Source organism: Sminthopsis crassicaudata, chromosome 6 (assembly GCF_048593235.1).
Source record: "Sminthopsis crassicaudata isolate SCR6 chromosome 6, ASM4859323v1, whole genome shotgun sequence".
NCBI classification, from domain to species: Eukaryota; Metazoa; Chordata; class Mammalia; order Dasyuromorphia; family Dasyuridae; genus Sminthopsis; species Sminthopsis crassicaudata.
In genome coordinates, this window is record NC_133622.1 from 95,704,493 (window position 1) to 95,721,780 (window position 17,288).

A 17,288-nucleotide genomic window follows, 5' to 3' on the forward strand; every position below is an offset into this window, starting at 1 on the left:
TTACTGATTCCTTTTTTTAGTGTTTTTTCATTCATCTATTGAATTGTCAAATTTCTTATCATTACACTAGATCTTTGGAGTGCAAGAATTTCATCAGGCTTTTGTTAGTTTTCCTTTGTTTCATATTATTTGTCTAAAGAGCTTTGAAGATTTAGTGCTATTCTTCCTAATGACCTTAGGATTCTTAGTGCCTAGCCTTCCTTTTAACCTTAAGATATGATTTATCCACTTGTATCCTAGGTTCTTTGGTTTGTTTATTTTGTTTGCTTCTTTGTTTGCTTCTTTGTTTGATTGTTTTTTTTGTTTGTTTGTTTGTTTTTGTTTTTTGTATTCTTGCTTTGGTTTTGTTTTTTTGGGGAGGGGGGTTGGTTAATTTTCCTTCATGAAATCTTTGTTTTTTCAGCTAAAAAATAGTCTTTCATCACTCACTTTCTGATTTCTCCTATCCCCATCCATATACTTTCTCCAACTGGTACATAAAGATATCCCACTCTTCTCAAACACTAGGGAATTAAACTTCATCTGCCTGAGTCTCAAGTAGCTTAGAGGAAAGACAGAACAGGCCTCTACCTTTGCTTAATGAAGACTCATGCTAGCTCCCCGACTTTCTTATTTGGTTCTCCTTTCCTTTTTTGCCTGAGCTAAATGAGTATTCCTATAATTAAATAAAATTTTTGCAGATGAGAGAATGATGAGACATTTTTAGGTAGAGTTCCTAATCAATTTGGAGCCCAAGAAGGCAATAGACTTTTATTCCTCTCTTCCTCCTCACATGAATAGACAAAGTAAGTGTTTGTTCTTTCCTGCAGAGTGAGGGACAGGCAAGAAATAGGGCATTCTGGCAGTCTGCCATGTAGAGAATCCCACAACATGACCAGGGCAAAAAATATAATTTAGTTTGTGCTTTCTACCTAAGCACAAAAGATTTGACTTCTCTAATGTACATTCATAAGGACTTTTACTTTAAGGGGATATTATCTTTATCTTATGACCTTAGTTGTAATTATTTTATATCTCCTACATAATCATACATACCCCTCTTTTTTTGGAGGCTTAGGGAATAAGAGAGCTCTGTAAAAAGTGATTTCTTTATAAAGTAAAAAATTATACAGCAGAGAATAAAAAAAAAATAACTCACAAAGAAGCAAAGAAAAGATGGACAGTCATAAATGTAAGATTTTCTATTATGTTATATGATTTCTTGGAATGGAAATTTATTGATATATAGTTTGAATCATCTCTGTTCTGCTGGGCACATGATAATGCTTTGTTCTGTATTTTTCTTTTCTGTCTTTTTGCACTTTGTTTTTTTCTTATTTTGTATTTAGTTTAATAAAAAAATTTCCATTTCTGCCAAAAAAAATTAACTTACTATGTCTGTTTATTTTTAAAGTCCCTTATAACTTGACACCAACATATCTTTCCAGCCTCAAGCTTTACTCTCTTTTCTGTATTCACTATTCACAAAACTAATTTTTCTATTTATTTATTTTTATGAAGCTTTTTATTTTCAAAACATATGCAAAGATAGTTTTCAACATTCACCTTTGCAAAACCTTATATTCCAATTTTTTCTCCCTTACTTCTCCCCACCTTTTTCCCTAGATCGTAAGCAATCTAATACATGTTAAACATGTACAATTCCTCTTTATGTATTTCCACAATTATCATGCTGCACAAGAAAAATCAGATCAAAAAGGAAAAAAGTGAGAAAGAAAACAAAATGCAAGCAAGCAACATTCACACAGTTCCCACAATCCTCTCTCTGAGTGCAGATGGCTTTCTCCATCAAAAGACCATTAGAATTGGCCAGAATCACCTTGTTATTGAAAAGAGCCGTGTCTGTAGAAGTGATTGTCATATAATCTTGTTGTTGTGAACAGTGTTCACCTGGTTCTACTCACTTCACTTAGCATCAGTTCATATAAGTTTCTCCAGACCTCTCTGAAATCATCCTGTTGATTGTTTCTTATAGAACAATAATATTCCTTAAGATTCATATACCATGACTTATTCAGTCATTCTTCAACTGATGGGCATCTACTCAAGTCTTCACTTTTTTGCCACTACAAAAAGGGCTGCTACAACTATTTTTGCACATGTCAGTCCTTTTCCCTTTTTATTATCTCTTTGGGATACAGGCCCATTAGATACTGCTGGATCAAAGGGTATGTACATTTTGAGCATAATTGGAATGGTTGGCTCAGTTCACAACTCCACCAATAATGTATGAGTGTCCCAGTTTCCCTACATCCCCTCTAACATTCATTGTTATCTTTTCCTGTCATCTTAGCCAATCTGAGAGGTATGCAGTGGTACTTCAGAATTGTCTTAATTTGCATTTCTCTGAATAATAATGATTTAGAACATTTTTCATATGACAATAAAGGCTTTTAGTTTCTTCATCTGAAAATTGTTCAAGTTCTTTATCAATTGTTTAACGACTTGAATTCTTACAGATTTGAGTCAATTCTCTATATATTTTAGAAATGAGGCCTTTATCAAAACCTTTGGATATGAAAAAATTTCCCAGTTTATTGCTTCCCTTCTAATCATATCTGGTTTTGTTTGTACAAAAACTTTAATATAATCAAAATTATCTATTTTGTATTCTATAATGTACTCTAGTTCTTCTTTGGCCACAAATTCCTTCTTCTCCACAGATCTGAGAGGTAGACTTTATTCTTCTAATTGTCTTATAATATCACTCTTTATGTCTGAATCCTGCGCCCATTTCAACCTAATCTTGGTATAGGGTGTTAGGTGTGAGTCAATGCCTAGCTTCTGCCATACTCATTTCCAGTTTTCCCAGCAATTTTCATCAAATAGTGAGTTCTTATCTCAGAAGCTGGGGTCTTTCTTTGGGTTTATCAAACACTAGATTTCTAATGGTTTTTATAATATAAAAGCTGATTATTCTTAATCTTAAGAATATTAAAGATGTAGAATGATGAGACTATGTATGAAAATTTCTAGATTTAACCAAAGAGCACCTGAGAAGGAAAATTATTTTCCTTCCCAAATGAGTAAAATAAAAGTTGGAGGATCAATGAACCACATAAAAAGTTTTTAAAAATAAGCCAAGAAAGGAGAAAGATGACCATTATTAAGTACCACAGAATAGTCGGGGAAAATATGGTCAGAGAAAAAATGTGGATTTAGAAAAAAAGGATAATATAAGAGTGCAATTTTAGCAAACTGGTAGGAAACGAAGATTGGTCTTAAATTATGGAAGAATGGATGATCAAATAAGAAAAATGAAAAGCCAATAAGTTTATTTTCTTATTTGATCATCCATTCTTCCATAATCTTTTTTGGATGTAGCTGGTGTCCTTGTGGGTTATAGAAACAGCATACTTAGTAGGTTTAGAGAATTTAGATTTAGGAAGGACTTCAGATATCACCTAAATCTTATTATTTTAGAGAAGAGGAAATGGAAGGGTTAAATGAAAAGATAAATCCAGATATTTTGAGGCTAAATCCAGTGGGGTTTTTTTGTTTGTTTGTTTTTTCCCATTATACAGCACTATATCTCTAAATGGAAAGTAGTAGTTCTTAATGCCAATAGGGTTATAAAACTGTTCATATATCTTTTGATCCATACTGAATCTGTATCCAATGAGAAAGCAAAAGAGGGAAAAGGACAAAATTGGGGCAGAAATGTTTTAGCAGTTCTTTTTGTAGTAGCCAGGAACTAGAAATTGAGTGGATACCCATTGGTTGGGGAATAGCTGAGTAAGTTATGATATATGAATGTAATGAAATATTATTCTTCTATAAGAAATGATCAGGTTGATTTTAGAAAAGCTGGAAAGACTTACATTAACTGATACTGAAAGAAATGAAAAGAACCAAGAGAACAATGTACACAGTAACAACAAGATTATGTGATTATCAACTATTATGGGCTTAACTCTTTTCAACAATAAGGTGATTCAAGACAATTCCAATAGGCTTGGGATGGAAAATGCCAATTACATCTAGAAAGAGAACTATGGAGATGGAAAAAATATTGTTTTTAACCATTTTCGGCATTTATTTGCTTTTTTTTTTCTTATGTTTTAAAATGATTTTTTTGTACAGCATGACAAATATGTCATGAATTGTACACATTTAAGCTATATAAGATGGCTTATTGTCTTAGGGGTAAGGCAGAGGGAAAAATTTTGGAACGCAAGATTTTGCACAAAGGTGAATGTTGAAAACTATCTTTGCATATATTTGGAAAAATAAAATATAAATTTTTTTATTAAAAGAAAACAATAATTCTTATTTTTAAAGTATTAAAAACAAAAACATGCTGACAGACTAATTCCTAATAATTATAAATTTTGAAATACATGAGATAATAACTCATTTATATATGTTTTCTCTAGAATGGTGCTGTAAGGTAAATAATATAAACTATCTCCCTTTTATGGATATGGAACCTAAGTCTCAAAGCAATAGAGTAACTTGTTTTTATCACACCAGTGGCAAATTTCAGAGCTAATCTTCAAAACCATTTGGATCTGTTGATGCCAAATATAACATGATTGCTACAATACACTCCAGCTCAAGTAGGTCATAACAAGATATATAACATAATATAAGTCAATGGTGCTTATTGTATGAAGTACCTATATGTGTGTGTGTGTGTTTAAAGATATACACACACATATATATGTGTGTGTGTGTGTGTGTGTGTGTGTGTGTGTGTGTGTGTGTATGTATGTATGTATGTATTGCTTAATAGCATCTGCTTATGGCAAAATAAAATCTGACAGATTTAAATCATTTCTCCCTAAGAAAAGAAAATTGCACAATTGAAGGATCTTAAATGTTATCACTATGGCTAGAACCCCAGTGTCAATTCTCCCCCCATCAAAAACCTTAGTAATCAGTCTTCATGAGTGACTGTGGCCAAAAATCCATCACTTTGTGCTGAACCTCTTTGTGAGCCTCCCCAAAGTTAACTAGACTGGTCCTTGGATAAAAGACAAATAGTTCTTGCCAAGCTTGTACTTGAAGTATTTCTAGCTTGATAGCACCTGCCAAAGCTTGTGCCCAATCAGTATGACCTTGGAGAACTCAGGGGTCACCTCCAAGACTAAATGAGAAAAGGACCTAAAATCATTTTTTTTAAAAGAATAATTTATTTCCAGGTACTTCTCTGTGTTAATACTGTTGTAGGACTAGAGGTTTTCCAGCCAAGTCCTCTAACCCAGATGAAGTTTCATTATAGAAAATGATGGAGGAGTTATTTTATGAGCCATGCAACTGAAAAGACTTTGGATATGATGACTTCTGGGCATGACAGTTGTACACCTTTTCCAGGGAGTGAATGTCCATGAAGTAAATTGTGGAGTACTTATAGGCCCTCATTTTTCCTTTCAGATACCATGGGCATGTTAAATGCACTTATGACGGATAGCAGGGCATACAGAGTTTAAAACCCACATTTTTAAAGTGAGCCTGCTTAACCTTGTATGATACTTTAACACGGCACTTTAGAATTAGAAGAATATAGCAGGAACATTTGTTGCCAACCTAGCTCTATTTATTAACTCAGCAGAGGTATGAGAATGAGTATTTGAAAGCCAAGATCTGGTTTTTTATCTTGAAAATCATCTTTGATCTTTCTTATCTGAGGTCTTACATAAGCACAGTTTAAAAAAAAAAAACTGGACATACTAATAATCAATCCTATATAAACTGAAAGCTTATGAATTTTTCATAGCAACATTGTAACTTTAAAGCTAACCGTAAATATTTATAAAGCTTTTCCTTCCAATACTTCTTAAAAGGAGATCAGTGCCTAGAGTGGCTAGGAGATAATGGTGTTTTAGCTCATTTTCCTTTGAAATGTAGAAAAGTCTTCAAATTTTCTTACATTATTCTCCCTAATGTACACTATGAAGGATAAATATTATGACTTATGGTTAGGATAAATCTTGTGATGGTAAATATTATTGAAAGTACACTTTTCCCACTGGAGTGAATGGAAATAAACTATATTAAGGGATTTAAAGTATTTTCTTAAACATATATTACAGATAATGCATCCTAGTCTTTTTTCCTCTTTTATAATTTTTGCTCACAATTCAGAAAAGCCTGGGCTGTCCGTACTCTGATGTTCTTAAGAAAACAATCCTTTCTTACAATTAAAAATGATCCAACTATAAAGGAAAAAGTAGGACTATATTTACTTGGATTTACTATTGTATCCTTTAGAAAAGAGTAATATTTCTCTTGGGAGGTCAATCTTATTTTAGTAAAAACAGTTCATTTGCAATTTTAATTTGAGATTAAAAAAAAACCTCAAAGTTTGAAGACTTGTGTTGAATAATTATGGTACCAAAATATTTGTTTTAAACCTAAAAACCACCATTTTTAGAAATTAGGCAGTTGGGAGTCAATACTTTGTATATTTCTGCCCCTGGCAAGTTAACATCTCTGAATTGTATTTGTTTTTCAGAATTCACTTTGGAATGAATGGCTCTGTACTGATTAATCCTCCCAAGAGTAAAGATCAAGCTAGAGCACCCCCTGCTTTTGAAGTGCTGCTCACCAAAGATTTGATTTGTTTCTATGACTCAACTGTAGAACTCAGGTGAGATGAAATCCCTTTTGAAAAAAAAATCAATATCCAGTCTTTGGAGACCAGAAACTTAGACAAAAAACAAATATATATATCAAATGGAAATGTTGATCAGTTCCTACCTAGAATGAGTTTTTTCTCTAGCTTCCTACCTTATTATAAGGCAGATTTGAGGGGGAAAAAACAATTTAATGTTTATTGATGCTCTTGACCTTTAACTTAATTTTTTTTTTTGCATTGATCACATCCTAATGATTCTCCTCTTTTCCTTTGCTAAGGACCTCTCAAATTAAATTACAACTGAGTAAACAAATCAAAACCTTGACCATGTTTATAAAATATACTCCTAATATACTCCATTTTATATCTATTCTTCATGACTTTTGTTGATAGAAAAAAGTAATACTTCAAAAATTGACTACAGTATGATTAGTCACTGCATTGATCAGAGTTTTAATGTCTTTCATTATTGTTTTCTCTTCAATGTAGGGAACTTTATGATCACCTCAAATTTTTCACAGGCTTATTCTCAGTACTGAAAAGCTGAAAGGGACTTTATAGGTCATCAAATCCAACTGGCCTCATCTTTTTTCAGATGAGGAAACTTGAGTCCGAGGCTGGATTTGAACACAGGAATTTCTGATTGCAAGGCCAGTTCTCTATTCTCTTTGCCAATAAGCTGCTTCATCATGAGGAACAAATTTACTCCAACTATTATGTCAATATTTCATATAAATTTGCACATTCAAGTTGCCATAATTTATTTGTATTTATGACAAAGCTCAAAAAATTTGTGATTTCTTTTTCTTAATTAACACAACTTGAAATTATTCAAAGGTGATATATTTTCCTTCTCTGCAGGAATTCTCTGGAAAGCAAACAGAAAATAAGAATGATGGAAGACTTAGATGTCTGCTCACCCAAATTTAACTTCTCAAGGGCAGAAAGTGAAGTGAAAAAACAGAAGGACCGGATGTTATGTGATGTGTTATTAGATCAGAATGTGTTACCTGGGGTTGGAAACATCATCAAAAATGAAGCCCTCTTTGATAGTGGACTTCACCCAGCTGTTAAAGTATGTTTTAAAGAGTTTTTTTTAATTTTTCATATTTCTTTATTTATAGAAACAGCAAGACCTCTTTATATTGTTGGGAATGAGGGAGTAGAACAAGCCTTCATCTCACATATTGTATCATATTGTTGTTCAGTCATTTTTCAGTCATGTCTAACTCTTCTTGACCTCATTTCAGGTTTTCTTGGCAAAGTACTGCAGCATTTTGCCATATCTTTCTCCAATATTTTCCATATCAACCTTTAAAAATTATTCATGTGTGACTGTGGCCAAAAATCCATCATTTTGTGCTGAATCTCTTTGTAAGCTTCCCCAAAGTTTACTAGACTGGTCCTTGGATGAAAGACAAATAATTCTTGCCAAACTTGTACTTAAAGCATTTCTTGCTTGATAGCACCTGCCAAAGCTTATGCCCACTCAGTGTGACCTTGGAAAAATCAGGGTCATTTCTATCCTATTTTTACATTATCTTTATTCTGAAATCTATATACCCTACTCACCCATTCAATGAGCATTCCCTTGTAACAGAGAAAAAATAATCATATCAGTAAAATAAATCATAACAGAAGCCATGGCTGATTGTAAACATAGTGTTCCCTCCTCATTGCCTCCCACCTCTGCCAAAAAGGGAGAAAGGTGCAGAGCATATATGACTTTTTACGGGTAATATAATAATGGTGGGCTGCTTTAATCCAGAATCAATCTGTGTAATGATGAACTATTACCATAATGTCCCTTTATATGTAAAGTAACATTTCACAGCCACCTATGTGACGAAGATATGCCTATCACATGTGATCTCTTGAAGAAATATGTGAAGAAAAATATGATCCATAGATCCTGGAATGGATACTCCTTTCACTGATGCAGCAGATTGTAACCTTGCCCTACCAAAGTGAAAGGCTTCATAAGCAGAGACAGAGAAAGATAAAGAGACAAAAATGAAGAGACACTAGAGGCTGGTAGACAAGAGAGATAAGAGAGAGACAGATGAGAGATAAGAAAGATAAGAAAAAGAGACAAACTAAAGACAAATAGAAATAGAGACAAATAAATAGAAACATAGAATATGCTGCCTGCTGATCAATCCTTTGATGATGTGCTATACTTGTAGACCAAATAATCTAAAAGAAGACCTTGCAAGAGCATGCATGTCGTTTATGAGATTGGAAAACATTAGAATAGGAAAAATTAGAATAGAATAGTTGGGTAGTGATGTATTTAAATACTTGTGAGAGTTATTTGTGATAAACGTAAAACAAACAAAAAAACAAGACTGTGTGTGTGTGTGTGTGTGTGTGTGTATTTAGCATCAAAGTATAGTCTGTGAAAACAAAGCTGCCTTATAGCAAGACTGATTGAGAATACTACTATGCCCCTGTCAATAGCACTTTACAAATATATATTTCATGTGGTTACTGTACTAGCAGACCATGGATTCTTACCCTGTTTTGTGTAATGGACTCTGGCGAATCTTGTGGAAGCATTCTCAGATTCATGTTGTTCATTTTTTTTCCATTCCTAATTGAAGGATGTATTAAATTTCAATTAGATTGTAGGGAACATAAGGATGAATTTTCTTCCATACAAGTTTATGGATCCCTTCAAATGTGTTCACAGACCCTATAGTTCATGGATCCCAGGTTAAGAACTAACCTCACAGCTTGACATTTTTTTATGGGTCTGACAACTATGCCTTACTCTCTGTGATCTGTGTCTGAATTCACTTATGTTTATCACATGTGACCACAGATCTCCATGTGATCCTAATGAACATTGATATTTGATCTAAAAGGTTTAGCAGGAAGTCAAGGATGGATCAGTAGAAATATATTTGTATAAGTAAAGAAAAGTTAAAGAAGTCAGTGCCCTGTTAATAGAAAATATGAGAAAACATCTATTTTTGTTGGTGGTAGTATTTTTTCTTTTTTTAAAAGCTAGTCATTATAAAACTGGAGAGTGAATTATTTTTTTGTTGATAATAGGCAGGTAGCAAAGTTTCACTGCAGTAAAGAAAAGAGGAAAGGATGTTACTTAGAATTATTAAATTGTCAAAATTCAGGTTGTATTATTGTAAGTAAATTAAACACATAAACTCAGTTTTACTTATTTAATTTCTTCATTGGTTTGAAATATGTTAGTCTGGCCTCTTAATAAAACAGAATCTTTTAACATTAACAAGCTGTTATAATCAGTATTTACACTGACTCCAATCGACTACAGCCGTATGAAAATAAATCTTAACAGATATTTTAGTAAGCATACCTTTCTTCCTTTAAATTTTCTTTATTCTTGGTATCTACTTAGAACCTCTTATAAGTTATTGAAGGCTTTCTCTGAGTCTTCATTGAAGTTTTGCATCTGTTTTCTAGAATTAGAAGTATATTGTGGAGATGAGGAAAAGGGGGAGAGAGGAGGATAATTGGGAATATTGTAAATATAAACTAAGCAGCTCCAAATCACTTCCCCTTCTTCATCACAAGCAAAAATACACCAATGGGGAAAGGGGAAAACTAACAAAAAAATATCTACAACTAACCAGAGACATCAAAGAAGTCTTGTGTCATTTGAAACTGTAGGCTGACGGAAGGAGGACATCTGAACTATCCAGGGTCCTAGACAGAACAAAACAGAGAATAAGCTTAATCTGCTATTCCTACAACTTTTTACCCCAGTCATTGGTCGGATGCAGATTAGGTAAGGTAAAATAAAGAAATGTGTGGTAAATGAAATTTAACAAAAGAGTAAATTGAGGCAGTTTCTCAAGCAAGATACTGTTTATTAATGGGGCATGCAGCCTGATATAAACGATGGAAGACCTCAAAGTGAAGTTGCAATATAAATTTTATAAGTATAGAACAAAGCAGTGCTAGTTACATTCTGAATTACTGGTTAATGCCAACTGGGGAATTAGATAGGACCCCTTAATTGTTCAAGATGGCATAAGGTTAGGTTGTTCTAGTTTTTTTAAGGATACCCCACAAACCTTGCAGGAAATGCTGAGATAATGTGTTATGAGAACATTGAAAACAGTTTTTCTTTAACTAATAAGCTTAAGCCTTTAGAGAGAGAGAGAGAGACTGAACTTTAGATCACATGAGCTGCTTTACTCAAACATCAGAGAAGATACTTCAGGTTTAAAAGAATATGGCTATAGAATAAAATCAAATATAAACTGTAGGAATTAATTTATTCATAAGTAATAAATCGAGGAAAGCAAGCCCATCACTACAGAAGTAGCCAAAGTAGTTTCATTAAGAGACTGTAGGATCATCATGAATCTAGAGGGATCTGAGAGACCATTGGATCTAATGCCCTCATTTTACAGATAATTAAATAGATCACGTGATAAGCATAAGTAGATTCATACAGAAATGTTAAGTGTTTGCTCAAGATCACTAGGTAGCAAGTAGGGAGGGCTAGCATTTAAGTCAAGGTCTTTAGACTGAAATAAGTGGTTTTTGTTTTTGTTTTTGTTTTTGTTTTTAATGTCCTGTAACAACCCAAATGGCTTATCCCTTGTAGACAAAACAACTTCAGAAATGCAAAGTAAATCTACACTAACAGTGTTATTAGAAATAGTAAATAATAACTTAAATTAGCTTGTAATCACATTTCAACCCTCTCCCCAAAAAGTACATAAGAAAAAACAAGGAATAAGCAATTAAATTGCAAAGTAACAGAGAACTAAAACATTGATAGAAACATTAGAAAGCCAAAAAACAAAAATATCACTAGGCATGTATTTGATTCAGTAGTTTTTATCAAAAGGAAAAAGATGATAAAATCTAAGAATAAGACAAGAAAGCCAAGAGAACAACAACAACAAACAAACAAAAAAAAAAAAAAAAATCATGGCAACACAAATAGAACTGGTTGTCTTAAAAGTAATGGAAGCAAAAGGCTTCTTCCCCCTAAAAAGAGGGTCAGGATGTCTCAGAGAATCATACCAAGTAGTAGTGTGAAACACAAATTTTTATTTTGGTTTAATTTGGTTCATTGATTTAAATTTTTTTTAATTCTGAATTTAATGAACATCAACAAAAGAAATTTTTCCATATACAAAGTTGAAAGGAAAAAAGAAGGCCTGTTTTATGCAGCTTGATCTTTTAGAAGAAAATAATAAAACGTTATTATATAACTATCAGAGCTATCTCAACTTGTTAGTATTTCTTTCTGAACTTCCTTTAGTTCTCTCCTGTACATTTTATTTTTAACTAATTTTTAATTGGCAAACATCGTCCTTTTCCTTTCTCCTCCAATGACAAAAAAAAAGAAAAAAAGAAAAAAATCCTTTGTTCCAGATGCATAGTCAAGCAAAACAAACTTATACATTGGCCATTTTAAAAATATATATATCTTATTCTTTTTTCATTCCTTTATCTCTTTTAGGAGATGGGTATCACTTTTCATGAGTCTTCCAGAATTGTAGTTAGTCAATACTCTGATCATTTTTCCTAAGTTTTTCAAGTTTGTTTTATATCATTGTTAAATTATAAATTGTTTTAATGAGTTACTTCACTCTGTATCAGTTCAAGCAAATCATCCTAGATTTCAAATCATCTTTTTCCTCATTTCTTAGAGTTATTCCATTTATTTGCCATAACTTGTTCAGCCATTCCCTTTTGTTTCTACTTCATTGCTACAACAAAAAGTGCTATTATAAAATTTATTATTTATTATAAATAAAATAAAAATATTATAAATAAAATAAATGCTTTTATGCATTCTACCTTTTGGAATTTGATTAGTTAATTAATAAGCATAAAAACCACATTTACATATATTCTAAGCTTGACTGAGCACTTTACTTACAACAATCCTGTAAGAGATACATTATTCCCATATTATTCTCATTTTTATAGATGAGAAAACTGAAAGTCAACAAGAGTAAGTAACAAACCCAAGATCCCAGAATTAATTAGCCTCTCCACTAGACCTGGACTCTGTCTCCTTATTTCAGATCTAGCACTTTTAACTACAACATATTATATATCTCAAGTTGTCTTATTGCATATATATATGAATTTCCCTTTTTATGTCCTGAATCAAAAGCCAAGCCTAAAGCCCTGTAACTTTATCTAACCCAACTTATAGCCTTGTAACTTTATTTGACTTATTAGAAGTAGTGACATTCTCACCTTCTAGATCTATATTTTAGTTCAACACAGAATATCCTTTTTTCTCCTGGCTCCAGTAAGGTTGTTGTAAAAAACCTACCATCAATATATTCAGTCCCTTACTCCCTTAGATTAGGTCATTTCATAGTCAATGTTAACTCCCCAGAAGTCACTTAAAAGAGTCAAAACTCCCTGAACTCTAGGAATTAAGTTGCAATGTGTAGATCAGTAGATATTTTAAAAAATCAAAAAATCTTGTATCTCTTCCATGCTCAAACTGTCAGAAGGCAGAATAAGTTCCTCATTCCTCTATAAAATAGGAATGCTGCAACTACAACTTTCAAGGATGTAATGAGGACTAAGAAATGAAGGATATTATCAAGGATATCTAATTATATTATTATATATATCATGTTGAATCTACATAAACTAAGAGTCTTTTAGCTTGAAGTGGCATTCCTCTGAAATAGTCTTACAAAGTACACATAAAATATAATTAATTCTTCAAGGATAATACTGAAGTTTATTTAGGACATTTATTTTTTAAAAAGTCCCTCTATCAGGTCTATGAATATGTTCTTCCATTAAAAAAAAAAATGCCAGTGATCATAGGATAATGACAGGAATGGGTTTAAAACTCATCTAGGTCAAATCCCTCGTTATGCAGGTTAGAGAACAATGATGGAAATATATTGAGTATATTGACTTTGAATGCATAATTTATATGTGTGTATAAAAATAATGTTCTGAGAATTGGAAATAGAAGGGATACCCATCAATTGAGGGGTGGATTAACAGACTGTGATATATGATTATGATGGAATAATATTGTGCTATAAGAAATGACAAGCAAGATGATTTTAGAAAAACCTGGAAAGATGTACATGAACTGATGGAAAGTGAAGTTAGCAAGACCAGGAGAATGCTGTACACAGTAACAACAATATTATTTGATGGAGAACTGTGAATAACAGTGATCCAAAATAATCCCAAAGGATTAAAGGTGAAATATACTATCCATTTCCAAAGAAAGAACTGATATTGATTGATTATACAAACTAAAATATGCAATTTTTCACTTCCTTTTAAAAATTTTATTGAAGTTTTCTAATACAAAATGACTAATATGGAAATGTTTTATATGATTGTACATATATAACATCAATTGCTTACTGTTGGCAGGGTGGTGAAAGGGTACATGGAAGGGAGGGTAGAATTTGGAATTCAAAATTTAAGGAATAAACAAATGTTAAATTGTTTTAACATGTTATTGGGGGAAATAAAATATTAAATAAAAATATAAAAGGATATTCTGTTTAATGCTGGAATTTCAGAATACAGTATTTATAAATTAACATGTGACACCAGTTAAGGATAGCAAAAATATTGGAATCTTGTTATCTGTTTGCTATATTTTGTTACCTTTATATGTTTATGTACTCATACACATGTGCATAATCATTTTACTGATGTGCTTTATATTTTTTAGACTTATACTTTTTTCACTTTTCTCTCTTCTGTATTTCTCCCCAAAAGAGGGGGAAAAACTTATAACAAACATAATATAGATAAGCAAATTTAATTCCCATATTATCCGTATCTTAAAAAATATGTCTCATTCTGCATATTAATCCTTCACCTCTCTGTCAGGTAGTGAGTAGCAGCCTTCATTGTCCATCTTACTGATGTGTTTTTAATTTAAATTTTAAAATAGTGAAGGAGTGATCAAAATATCCTTAAGCATTTTTCCTTCATTTTAAGGTTTCTCAGCTAAAAGACGAACAGACACATCACCTTGTAAAAATGATACGTGACTTCACAATTCTCTTTTATAGGGTAAGAGCAAAATGTTTGAACTTATCTAAATATTCAACTTTATTTTTTGTCGGCAACAAAATGTAAAGGTTGTTTATAGCCATCTAACAGAAAAAAATATATAAAGTTATCTTATGGTCCCATTGCTATTTTAAAAGAAGAAAGCAATCCTCTCCTAAATAATGTAGAGTGAGTGGGTGTTGGTCTATGTTTGACCAAACATGGCAAGGCTGATGATCTTATGCCAAATTGTCTTTCAAAGAGTCATAGGTATGGAGCTGGAAGAGATACATTAGAGGTCATCAAATCCAATTAAGTAATTGTCCCAGTGTCACATAGCTAGTAAACGTAAGAGGTAGGATTTGAATTCAGGTCTTCCTTACTCCAAACCATGTGTTTTATTCTCCCCTTGTATTTCATATAGAATGGACTAGTGTAGGTGAAAGATGGAGAATGGAGATGTTAGAATGGAGGAGATTGTCTTCAGAAAGTTAACAAAAATATTTTATTCTTTAAAAATATATTTAGACACATTCACCCTGGTAGTGACTATACAACATATATAATTATATTAACTTTTTTATATAGTGAATCTGTTGAGTACTCAGTTGTCATGTTTACTGTAATAATAATAATAATAATAAAAAAAGATGGCTTCAGTTGGATTTAGAGCATTTGACAATTTTTAGCATCACTTAATGAAAGGTATACATATACTTCTTGACTCATTAGTAGGTATCCCCAATGAGGACCCCTGACTATCATTTGTATTTCACATGCTCAATTTCTATTTTCATTTGTTCTCCCAGAGAGAATGGTTACAGAAATTTTCCTGTTCTGTAAAATTTGAAATTTCAGTACTATGCCAAATTAATATTAAGTCTGTATGTAATTTTCAGTTAATGTATGCTGAACAGACTTTCTGGGTTTCTGCAATTTCGTACTGCTGATTGAAAGCTACAGTGTTCTCTTTAAATAGTCTGTGAGTAGGATTATATCTGACAGAAACTGTCAAAATGTCTTTTGAAATGGCATTGAAATTGTGCATGTGTTGTACCTAAACAGAATACTTTCTGTACTGGAAACGTATTGAATGTTTTTAAAGTAGGTGTAAGATGATGAGGACAATGATAATAATATTAATAGCTGCTGACATTTATATAGTACTTTGTAATTAACAAAGTTATATATACATTATCTTATTTGAGTTGTACAACAACTCTTTGAGGTACGTTATAGTAATGACAACAGTTAACTTTTATACAGTGATTTTAAGGTCCACAATCTGCTTTATTTCTGTTCTTATAAGTCCTATTATTATTCCAGTTTTACAGATAAAGGACCTGTAAAGACAAAAAGCATAGGGATCTTGCACTTAGCTAGTAAGTAGTGAAGACAGGATTCAAACTTAAGTCTTTCTGAATCCAAATCTAATGTAATTTATACTGTAACATAAAGCTCAATACTTTAAACCATATCTACGCATGAAATTAGAATAAAACATTGCCAGTGAGAGGAAGATGTCTTCTGGTTTATTGAAATCTGACTTAACACAAGGATTAGATTTTTTGAAAAGTGACCAGGCATGGAATTCTTTTGATACCACTTCATTGCATTTGAAGTGGATCCCAGACAGTTTTTATATCCCATTATAGATAATAAGATAACTCTAAGCAGAGAACAAAAAATGGAAAGATATAAGATTATAAAGCAATTGTGTCAAATCACAGATGTTTAAGAATCTTGGCAATATTTTTTTTTTCCTCAAAAAATTAAAAAAAGTGCAGATCTTTTCAAATCTCTTTAGGATATCACATTTGTGAATAACTTTGAAGATTATAAATTTGATTCCTTAGCAAGACAACTGTTGTGGTAGTTTGTAATATAAAAGCATATGATTATTCTGTTTTTAAGTGCCGCAAAACAGGTTCAGCTCTTTATAAACACTATAAGGTGTACAAACGTTCTGACTGTGGTCAATGCTGCAGCAAGATAACTGTATGTCGCTTGGGGGAAAATAATAGAATGACATATTTCTGTCCTCGATGTCAAAAGGAAAATCCTCAGTTTCTTAATGTAAGGTAAGATATTCAATGCAGCTTTCTTATAATACTGCTTCCTAAGAATGCCAAGAGGATTAGTAAGAAACTATATCTAATATTGGTTACTCCCCTGTGAAGAAATCAACTATTGAATATTTGTTAAGTACTAATTATGTGCCAGTTTTGTGTTAGATATTAGTGATTCCAAGATAAAAACAAAATCATCTCTACCCTCAAGGAGCTTACATTTTAATGAAGAAAGTGGCATATATACAATAGGTATAATACATCTAAAGTAGACTCAAGATAACAATAGATGTGAAGATACTAGCAAATCACAGGTCAGGGAGGGTTTTTTGCAATAGTTGCCTTGAGAAAAAAAGAAAAAAATAATAATATCATAATAAAGTTAGAAGAATATTTCTTTAGGAGGTTTTGTGGCCCAAATTCCTGTCCTTGGGTAGTTTACCACCTGTCGGAGTTTTGGTCATTGGGTTAATTTCCATCCCAGCTAAATTGCATGAGACAACTACCAAGAGATCTAGAAGTATCATTTTGGAATCTCTGGAGGATGAATTGCAAAGGGGAGAAATTGGGTATAGGAAAGAATTATAGTAGCTTATGAAAGCTTGGAAGCAGGGCCTGAATAAATAAGGGTA

At 32.2% G+C, this 17,288-nt stretch overlaps 1 protein-coding gene across 1 annotated transcript in view; it reads left to right on the plus strand.

Moving 5' to 3' along the window:
• The window catches only part of NEIL3 (nei like DNA glycosylase 3), a 70,705-nt gene that overhangs the window by 34,498 nt on the left and 18,919 nt on the right, over positions 1-17,288 (plus strand). Inside the window, exons 3-6 of the mRNA XM_074276787.1 lie at positions 6,458-6,592; positions 7,442-7,655; positions 14,534-14,608; positions 16,502-16,668. Of these exons, the coding sequence (XP_074132888.1) occupies positions 6,458-6,592; positions 7,442-7,655; positions 14,534-14,608; positions 16,502-16,668 (591 nt within the window). The remainder of the gene's footprint in view (positions 1-6,457; positions 6,593-7,441; positions 7,656-14,533; positions 14,609-16,501; positions 16,669-17,288) is intronic.